This window comes from Phasianus colchicus, chromosome Z (assembly GCF_987193195.1).
Source record: "Phasianus colchicus chromosome Z, bPhaCol1.hap1.1, whole genome shotgun sequence".
NCBI classification, from domain to species: Eukaryota; Metazoa; Chordata; class Aves; order Galliformes; family Phasianidae; genus Phasianus; species Phasianus colchicus.
In genome coordinates, this window is record NC_143476.1 from 51,917,219 (window position 1) to 51,928,404 (window position 11,186).

At 38.9% G+C, this 11,186-nt stretch overlaps 1 protein-coding gene across 6 annotated transcripts in view; it reads right to left on the minus strand.

Moving 5' to 3' along the window:
- The window catches only part of RMI1 (RecQ mediated genome instability 1), a 42,453-nt gene that overhangs the window by 31,132 nt on the left and 135 nt on the right, over positions 1 to 11,186 (minus strand). The window contains exons 1-3 of one of the 6 annotated variants that reach the window (XR_016462303.1): positions 10,727 to 11,182; positions 5,992 to 10,248; positions 5,009 to 5,080 (exon numbers count right to left, since the gene is read on the minus strand). Coding sequence is in view for 4 of the 6 variants with exons in the window: in XM_090132635.1 (XP_089988761.1) it covers positions 8,345 to 10,237 (1,893 nt within the window). In the remaining 2 variants the exon portion in view is untranslated. Of the gene's footprint in view, positions 1 to 1,489; positions 10,249 to 10,726; positions 11,183 to 11,186 lie in introns of those variants that run through there. The other 5 variants (XM_090132635.1, XM_090132634.1, XR_016462302.1 and 2 more) reach the window with 5 other exon arrangements.

An 11,186-nucleotide genomic window follows, 5' to 3' on the forward strand; every position in this document is an offset into this window, starting at 1 on the left:
GGATGCCTGTTGCTATCGTCATCAAGATTGTGCCTGTGGCCAGAGTTTCAAAAACCTTGAACCAGCCCATGCAGCTCTCCCTTGCCCTGCTTCTTCCAAACCTTGCATCATTTGCTTCCTTGTGACTCAGGGGGCTGATTCAGGCTAATGCCCAACCCAGCAACAGGAATCAAATCAGTATAGTTTTTAAATGCAGCAGCACTGCAATGAGCTTTCCTTGTTTTAAACCCAGGATAAAAGAGGATGGTGTACAAACATGAAAACAGGGAGATAAAATGTCTAACAGCTTCTTTTAGTAGTTGTATTGGCTCAAATAAATCTAAAGCAAATGCAGAAATGTCACATCAAATTATCAGTTCCTCATTTATTTTTTTTCAGTGAGCTAAATTCCACCTGAATCTTAAAGGAAATTTATTTACCAGGGTTCTGCAAACTGGCACAAATGCTAGCAGCCTAAGCATCTTTATGCAGAAAAAATAGTATCTGCTGATTTTGTTGGTCTGAAACAATAACACAAATAATGCAATTGCACTGAAACTATCCCCCACAGAAAACAAACCAATCCAGTTTCCATGACTGAATGGCATCAGGTTACCCCAGACAGCTGACTGCTTTTGCAGGCTTTCCAATAGAACAAACATTTTTGTTTCAAACATGCTGGGTGAGACAGTACCCTCAGTACAAAACAAAACCCACAATATCTTTAAGTTTTTGCAGACAAAGTTTACAAGCACTATAAAAATATTTAGGAGCACTTGTTGAAGTCATATCTGCCATGAGCAAGTACAACACAAATTTTGCTATGATGGATGTACTAACACAGTATTTTCAATGCTGTGCCAGTAAAAAAACATTACTTCCTTGCCTAGATCAGCAATCGTAGTTTAAATACAGATATCAAATTAAACTAAAACAAGCAAATAGTGCTTAGGAGAATGTTCTTCTAATATTGCTTTTTAAAAATCTTTTGCTTCTTGTTTTCTATGTAACTAAAGAAATTAAAGAAATGTCCTGCTAAAATACACTTTCTTTGAAATATCGGACATTCTCACCAGTCACAACCCCTTTTACTACTAACAAGAGCTTACACTTCCTAAATGAATTTGGGAACACATCCATCCGACTTTCCAGCACACAAAACCTTAGCTGACAAAATATTAGAATGCAAAATATTATCATCTCCATTGCAATAAAAACTTGGTTTCCATCCTTCCATCAAGCTTTCCTGAAGCTTGAAAACCCTAGTAGAATAAAAAGTGAACAAACCTACTGCCTCAGGAAGATCTAAAGCAATAAATTAAAATGATTTTTAGATTAAAAACTAATTATTTCACAGAATAGAGAGTATTCATGAAAAATGTTGAGCTGTGCATTTAAATCAGCTTAAGACTATCCAAAAGACTAATACGTTTTATTACCACACATTTCCATGTGTTGATTTTATTTTATTTTTTGTCAAAGAACACTTTCTTCCATAAAGAAATAGTAATAATAGTTAATTCATGCCTACAAAAAAGTGGGTTTGGTCCAGACCATACAGTTGAAGCAGCACAAGAATAAACTACAGTTAGGAAAATATTTTCAAAAACATAATAATAGATAAATAAACAGTCATGCTTCACTTTGTACATTTGCATCTGCCTGTGAAGACTGATGCTTACGTATCAGTAATTATGAATACTCACAGCTAAGTATTACTTATTTCACATCTTGATTTTTGCAGGACCTAATATATTGTTCATTAACTTCATAAAGGCCACTTTGAAAATATCATGAGATCAAACTAACTCCCAGTTCTGTCTGCAAATGGCAGAAGTTGAGGAACGATAACTAAATTAGGAGTTTAAAATGGAATCTGGAAAGTAATATTTGCCTAACTGGTTGTCTATACCTGCTGAGAACATATTCTGTTCTCCCTTGTGATTAGTCATTTATCATCACCAGTACCAATAAAAATTGTAGATATAGTATTTTGCTGGAGAAAGCAAAATACACTGTTTCTGTCTTACTTTATGTTAAATAAGATTTGTGCTCTACAAAGCTTGTATTAGAAAATAAGGTTATAAATAAAAGCTAACGTAGTTATTAAAAATATAATGTAATATCAAACTCATTTCCCTTCACAAATAGCAACACATTCTATAGTTAAAACATCTCCTTTCCTCCTGTGTTGGCTTTGCCTTCATTAATGAATGTGATCACATTACAGTATTTAACAGTTCATGCCTATTAGCTTTGCAGCTGAACACATGCTTTCCTAGTGACTGCTAAAATAAAAAGTAAATCTTCCTTCAGCATCCTTGCACAATTTAAAGTACTTTTAAGAAATATTTTTTTGTTCTTTCATTTTATTTTTATACATAGGTTCCTGCTGCACATATCCTGGCAACTCTTGGGCAGCTCAAGGGTATTTTTTGTCACTTTTTGTACTCAAGAATAATTGATCTGTAAGTTAAAGGGAAAAGCACATCTTTTCACAGCATGTATCTACTGGACTATTTCTGAATGTTTTAAGTTAAAAGTAGATCTTTACTTACTCATTCTACTTAATAATGTTTTCTTGTGAGAATCTGTGCGAGGGTAACTACACTAACACTTCTAACTGGAGGTAAATTATTTAAGTATGTGCTTAGGTAGTCAGCAGCACTGGTCTGTAAAATAAATAACTACAAATCAGGCAATTAGTAATATTCTTGTCTGTACTTTATACACACTATACATTTGTTAAATAATGATTGTACTGTAATGGTAAATATTAAGTGAAATTGTCTTACATGCAGAAAAGTCAGCTGCAAACATTTAGCTTGTAATTGCAGTTATTTCTTCCTCAGTGCTGCTGGTGTAGAACATTTCCTCATAACGACCATAAATCACATTCTTTCCTGTTACAGACTCTCTTATACGTACATATTTTCACCTCAATGTTTTAGGATTTTTTTTTTAATCTAAAAAGATCTCTGTGAAAGAGGCTATGATTCTGCCAGTACTTTAAGATCAGGCTGTTATTTACTGCCTCATTGCTGTTCTGTAATTATCAACATCATTATAAAAACCCCTTGACCCTTTATGCAGAAATAATAACCTGCCTCTTCCTCCTCCCCACTCCTCCCCCTCTCCCAAGGAAGGCTTTTCTCATCTAAGGACAAAATTCCAAAGAGATACAAAAAGAACACGTGTAATGTGTCAGGGTGGTTCATGCCAGCTGGGTTAACTGCACAATCTCTAAGCAGAACTTCTTCAAAGAGTTAGGTGGTTCTGAAGCAGGCATAGATGCTCATTTATACAGCACTAAATACCAAATATTTCCAAATTCCCACCCCAATTACCAACAAGGCGCTCAAGAGCTGAAAATTAGATGCATTCAGCTACTCAGACTCAAATTCCTACCTTGCTTTCAGTAGCCACCAAGTTGAAGTAGATTTCTTTTCTTTGGCAAATGAACTTGTGAGAACTTCCTCAGGAACTAGGGAAATTCCTTTGCCTGTAAAAGTCTCAGGCCTGTCATTCCTCCTACAAACATCTTTTCCAGCTGCTTATCCAGTCAGGCTGTATTACTGATGCAAGGGTATTTGCCTGTGTGCTGACCATTTTCATATTCTAAAAACTTTGTTGAAATCAGTTGACTGTCTTTGAAAATAGTGGAAAAGTTATATTTTCTAAAAATTCATCTAGCACAAAACAAGAGACTGCATATTGCCATTGTCTTTTACGCAACTTCTCTTGCTGTTCAGTGGTAGATTCTTCCAGTACTCAGACTACAAAAGCTAGTTTAAACCCATCATTATGGTGAATTGTGTTACAATACAAAACCTTCCCCTAAACAACTTACATCAGCTATACAGGTACAAAGATGCAGGTGAACAGTGAATGGATGGCAGACAATGCTCTGAGGGACCTGAGCCTCATAGACAAGACCTCAAGATAGGCACAGCTGAGGATAGGCCTGGCTGAGTGATCCTGATACTGTGTGGTTTAAAATGCTTCAAGTAGTGAGCAAGGTAAAAGAGTTATAATTCTGAGCTTCTGGAAATCAGGTTGAAGCTCACTTAGGTATCTACCTGGATTCAGTGAGAGACTGCCCCCTGCTTGGGGCAGGCCCACAAGCTGCTTCCCTAGGACAACTTCTCTGAAGCAGGCCTAGAAAAGCACCAAACACCAAGCAGGTGCCACAGAGGGTTGAGCAGGCAGACCCTGGCTGAACTCAGTGTGACTAAGGAAGCACATGGAAGGAACTTCTGGAAAACTGTAGGGACACTAGGAAAGTACACAAGGATGAGCATGGCAGCAAACAGCATTTCTATAAGTATATTCAGGGATGGTGAAAAATGGGAGCTCACCACTGAATCAGAGAGGACAAAGTACATGGGAACGATTGAGGTACTCAGTAGTTTTCATTTGTTTGTTTTAAGTCTTGTTTCTCGAGGATTAAGGTCTGCTTCCTGCCTCACACTTCCCCAGTTCTATTATCAGGATCTGCAGAAAGGCAGCGCTGCATACTGCAGAAGACAAGGCAGATAAGAAGCATAGTGTCCTTACAGTTAGAGTAACTAATTGTATACCAAGCTTTACTGGACGGCAGCAAGCAGCTTCAAGAAAGCAATCCTTCCTGTTTTCAGTGCTTTGTGAGACCACATTTGGAGCACTGTGTCCTATTTTGAGCTCAGTAGCATAAAAAAAACACTGGAGCATGTCCAGCAGTAGGCTGCCAAGGTGGTCAGGGGACTGAAGCACACATCACTCCCTGGAGAGGATAAGTTTCTTCAGTCTAAGAAACAAAAGCAGGACAGATTCTGACAGGAACACACTACAGCTTTGCCATGTTGGAAAACCCAGTGTAAGCAGGTAAAAAGAAAAAAAAAAAAAACAAAAAAACAACCCTTAAGGAAAAAGGATTTAGTAGAGACATACTAATACAGAAGTCTGTACACGGATAGCAGAAGTTGATATGTAGGAAACTTGTGCCTTTTCTGTGGAACTTAACAAAATTGCAGTGTCAAGCTGACCCTACCTCCCATTTCTGTCATTGTTGTTGTTCTGCTGTTCCATTTCTTCGGGGACTGTAATGCAGAGAATTCTGGATCTGAAATAAGAAGTACTATTTACATTTTGAAGTCCTTTTTGCCCTTTTCTCCCAGGTAAATACATTAAAGTTTGCTACCCACTAGGATAACTCAGAAACACTCTGCTGTAATTCATTCTTAACTACCTACCAAGAAAGACTTGACGTTACTGGCATTTTATTCTAAACAGAAATACTTGACATTACTATAACAAGACACTAAGAAATATGCCTGGTACCAAATGTTACGATTCGCCACTTAGCTTTTATGAGAACTTCTCTTACTGATATGACCTGAAATACCATTCTTTCAGCATGAAGTCACTGAAATGCTCTTAGATGGAGTCATTAAGCACATCCTTTCGGAAGTGCTTTACCATTACTAACTGGCACTTCAAGGCGATATTATCACAACAGGCTGTTTCTTCCTTCCCTGGGATGCTGCCTTCATTCAACAAGACCACATTGTCAGGTTACAGTGACATGCATCATCATGGAAAAACTTGTATCCAATAGGATTAGACTAGTCCCCAAACTGTTTTTGAGGCCTATTCTATTTAGAAACCTGCCACATCCTTTGGTCTAGCTACTGCTTTATGCTACTGTGAGAGTGAATATCCTTAAAAAAAGTAGGGCACAGTTAAGGAAGAGTGGAAAAGAAGAGAGGACAGAAAGAGCAGGAGCTGCTTTCTGACAGAACGCTACATGCAGCTTTTGACTTATATTGACTATCATCTTCATCAGCTTGTAACAGAATTCTGAACCACTTCCAAGCAAAGTGCATTCACACACCTCTCTTCTTGATCACAAACACAGATGGGAGGTTGCAGCCTGTTTGCTTACCTGACCTGTAAGAATTCTGATTATCGAAAGACAGACATGCATCAGTGCTTGGCATGCAAAGGCAACATACATACATCATATGTACTCACGGCACATAAGCATTGTGATCAGAAATAGCAAAGTTGGTTCCAATCGCCAATAAAGTGAATTGTGCACGAACTAACTATAGGTGCACACAACCAGTTATGTCACTGCTTCTTTTGTTCCTGTTAATTAAGTATGCTGAAATTTTATTTCTTTTCTTATCTGAAAACAAAACAAAACATAATATTTGTCATTAATTCTTAAACACAGATCAGAAATCAACACATGTCTGAAAATCGTACTGAACTGTACTGCTGAGCAGTGAAGCACTGAACGGACAGCAGTACTGAGATTTATATTGTTGCATACACTTGACAACATGCACAGAAGCCTTCCAGGAAAAGGATATTCAGAAGCTGAAGACTTAGGTGTGGGGCAGGAGGCAAGAGGGAACAGATCTGGCAAGTAACATTGTCTCTTTCCAGCAGGGAGAAGGCCAAGGGAGGGGGGGACGCATATGAACTTCTTTCAGCAGAAGAAAAATGCAAATGCAGGAAGAGTGAAAGTTTGACTTGAGGTGATCAGCTCAGACAATGATAACACTTACTTTAAGTGCTTTGAATGGTTTGCTCTTGCATTTCATTGGTAGAATATGCGTGGACAGTTTGTTTCGCTCAAACTTAAAAGACTTCTTTTTCATGATAAAGTTAACTTCTCAAATAAAATTAAGTAATTCCCCCAACTTCAATAAATGTAAAAGTTTTCCATAAAACTACCTTAGATTAGTCATCTGTATTACATTTTAAGGGAATTGCCTGAGATGAAGCTTGGTCAGTTCCCTATTAACAAACACATTATAATGCCGGAGCTTCAGTTGCTTCAAAAATTGATTATTCATATCAATCTAGATTTTTGCTATTACAATTCTAAATGACACACAACTCTCAACAGACAAGAATATAAAAAACAGACAGCTAACAGGGTTATGGTATGCTCAGATTCTCTTCAGAGTGGAGAGAGAAAGGGAAGCAGAGGAAGTAAAAAGCAACACAGGAATTCATAAATTTCTAAGTTGTTGGAAACAAAAAGGCATAAAAAGGCCCTTGCCTCACAAAACTTTCCCTTTCTCCATCTGCAGCCATTTTTTATCTTATTTAGCAAATCATCTCTACTTTTCTTTAAGTCCCTTGGAGTCCTGAAGAAAAACTCTCAACTGGGGGCAAAGCAGGGAAACAATACTGACAGACTCTCAGAGCAACTTCCAAAGTTCTAGCAGCCGTGGTTTAGAAAGAGAAAAGGCTATGAAAAACTTAACTAATGACAACCCAAATGAAAAATCCCTCTCTTCACTATCCATTCTACATTCTCAGCAAGTTCTCAGTGCACAAACTTCTGCTGTCATCACACTGCTCCTAGAAGAATTCAGAATTCTACTCATTTCATACAGCAAAATGAAGGTTAAAGAGTGGGAAGAAGGAAAGGAAACCAAACAAAAATATTTCTCATTCTCTATACACTCAAAAAGACTTGCAATTTTGCTCTGAAGGTGACAGAACAGCATTCACCAAAATTTATACAAAAAGTTTAATGTTTACTTTTATGCACTCTAAAAGCAGAAATACAAAACAAAGGAGATAAAAAAAAAAAAGAGAGATTTGTAGCACAAGCATTTAACAATACTTGGAGAGATTAGACTAATAAACACTGTAAGAGCTAATGAATAAGTTTGCCTGGGTTCAAAAATATTAGCAATGATTAACATGTCAAAACATAGAAACATATTTGTTAAAATAATTATTTTCTGCTAATAAAATATATTTTTTAATTTGCCAAATATTTTTAAAAAGTGTTTTGTTTTTTTTTTTAATCCCATTTATGTATACATAGGTTTTTTGGGTTTTCCTACACCTGAATATTTAGAAAAAAAAAAATCTTCCACTTCTCTATTATTCAGGCTCTTGCACAAACACTATCCGCTCAAGTTTTCAAGCTGGCATATTCAGAAGTGATCACACCTAAACAATAATTCTATCGTGATTTATTCAACTGCTTTCCTCCACTGATACCTTTTAAATATCAGGTAAGAATTCATCCTTGAGAAAGAGTAAGAATGAGCAGGTTTGTTCTTTATTATTCATTTCCTGACAAAATCTGCTCCTACAGAATACCAGTCAAGAACACAGAAGATTTTGCTGAATTAGAAGGATACATGAACGTTTTAAAATAAAGCCAGAACTATGTGAAAATGTATTTCAATGCTGTCACTTAAGAAGCACAGTGCTAAATTCTTTCCCATCAATTCATCCTCTCTTCTCATTTTTCTACAACTTTCTCTGAAAGAAAAGGCATGCCACTTAAATTCAAAATGTTAAACTTTCAACTCTTGGAGGAAATATTAACTTAAATGTTTCTGTTAGGTCAGTAGCTCTGCACATGTTCCTTACTTAAACGTTTCTTCAGTTGTTCTAGATGTCTTGCATCAGTATCCTGTAGAACTAAGACAGTGGCTTTAGACTGAAACGGATTAAACTCTATAGTCATCAAACAACAGAGATCTATCAATTGTTTCTGACATCTTTCTAAACCATCCTTAAGCTTTGGTTGTAAAGCTGGATCTTTTCTCAACATATGCATTTCAGGCACTGAAAATCCTATGAAACTTGTTAGAATATCATCAGCAAAATCTACTTCAAGGTAAGCAGAGCCATCGGAAACTTTAGCTTTTATACCCCAGGACCCATTACTGCTTGTGAGATTTCCAGTAAGAGTTACAATAAAACACTTCACTTTCACAACTGTAACAGTTTCTGGCTTTTTTGCAAGGAGAAGGGAGATGTATGTGAAAGGTGGAGAATCTAAATCGAGATCACATGCATTTTCTGGTCTGCAAAGAATGGCCTGCTGATCTGCTTCTGAATCAGTTTTTGAGAAAGGTACAGGATCCTTGTTCAACTGCCTGCTGTCAGGAGCATGATGGGATTGACAGCTGCTCTCATCCAGGCCTAAATCATCCTGTCTTTCCTCATGAGAAACTTCCAGAAGGGCAGTTCCAGAAGAGCTGCAGACCTGAGATACACTGTTACACTGTAAAAAGCCACTAGTACTAGTTCTATCTCCAGTGGATACTGTTCTTCCAAGATTTTTTTGCTCGCTGGTAACTTCTACAGGCTTCTCCTTTTCATATCCATCATCTTTTCCAGAAGTTTCATTTAAAGATGGACCACGGGAGCTTTGGTACATATGTGGAATTCTCTCAGTACTTAAATTTACATTTCCATTCCTGGCAACTGACGGCACTTCTTCTAGCTCTCTTTGGATCTCTTCTTCCAGAAGGATGTCATCTTCCAAAGGAAAGTCATTTAAAAAGGCATCGTCATACTCCATAGGAGGTGGAGTTTGTTCATCTGAATGAGGCAAAAGATTTACTGATTCCTGTTGCAAAGTATTTTCATTGTGTGTAGTGAGTGAACCTGAGGCTGTACTAAAATTGTTGCTCCTACTGCAGTACCCACTATCTAAAGGTGTTTCATTGTTTAAAATAAAATCGTTATTTTCATCAAGACTGGCCAAGAGCTCTTCATCTGAAGGGCCTAGAGTTTGTCCTAATTCATCCACAGGACCTGGAACAATTTGTTCATGACCAGGTTGTCCAACAGAATCAGGGTTCTCAGCTTCTCCAAGTAATCTAGCAAGGACCCTTTCCTGAGAATACTCCTCCAGAAGAGCATCCACCTCACCACCCAACAGTTTTACATTTTCTGGTTTAAGCAAAAGGACTCCAAGACGATAGGCAACATTACCGTGCACGGTGATTTTTGTTCCAGGTGGAAGGCTGCTATGGAGGACAGGCACTGGCTGATACTCCATGCCCTGGATTTGATGTATCCCATCAGTTAGCTGCAGCATCAGCATTCGGGTGGGCTTTGCTTCCCAGGGCTTCTGGAATGCCTGAGTATTGGCTGTTACTTCTTCATTTACAGTACTTTTCCCTCTTATCTTCTGCAACTGGGAATATGCCGGTTGGCTAACATCAAGCAACGAGTCAATCTGCAGGGAATAAAAGCCAGACAACTCTCCTTTGGGGGCATCTAAGATACCATCAGGCAAAACCGGATATTCCAAATCTCTTAGGTCTGTAAGCAGCCATTGCTCAAACACCTGCCTGTTAATTTGAGCTTGACTTAAGTTGCCACCACCATTTTCTTCCTGAATCCAATTAATACATGCTTCCAGCCACGTCAAAGGAACTTTAACGTGCCATGTAGATGAAAGCCAGGTTTCCACTCTTGCTGTGACATTAGGTGTAGACATTTTCTTTCAAGCTAAAACAAAATCCAGAAAGACAAAAATATGTACTACGTACTACACTTCTGACAACAGCTGAATTTGTTACATCTTTCACTCCTACAATACAGCAATTTGCTCTCATTTAGAAGCCCAGCTACTCTAAGTGTGACAACACAGAAGCATTTTCAACTAGAAACGCTTCCACGGATACTAAAAATAAATATGCAGTTCTAACATTCAAACAAGTAAGCCTCAGCTGGCATCAGCAACCTATGCAGCTTGCCCACGGAGGATCAATATTTAGACTTCAACACCCAGCCCTTCTCAGGAAGTCCTTCTTTCATGATGATTTAATCAGAAATACGCAACTGCTTCCCCCTTGCTGTTCGTGGAAAGACCAGACCAAAACAAATCTCACAACCAGAGCTACGCACAAAAATGGCTCTCCTATTTATTTTTTGTTTTCTTCTTCTGAGTGCCGCTGTTAACGTTGAATTTACTTCAGGAACTGACCTGAGATGACGTTCTATCATTGGTGAACAGAAGCAGAAGGCCCCATCCACAACACAGACCTGCTCGCTCCTGTGGCACTGGAGCTGAGAGCTTCGGGCCCGACCGCTATCTCGACCCTCAGGGCAGGGCTTGGCGGCAACGCGTCACGGCCGTCGGCACCTGACGATCACCGTGGGCTAAAAGGCCGCAGCTTCTGCTTAGCTGAGGGAGTAGTTGCGTGTACCGAGGCTGCACAACCGTGCCCGCAACTACTAGGCCCCCAGAGCACCCAAAGCACACAGTACCTGGTTTTGGCCGCTATATCCTACAGCAGCAACATAAGCGAACACCTGCCTCAAACGCTCCCTAAGGCCCCACCGCAGCACCACCAACGTGCAACCGCCTGTGCCGGGCCCGAGGGCTCCCAGCAGGGGGGAAGGGGGCAAACAGAGCTCGGGGCAGCTCCGACGCGCCCCGCACT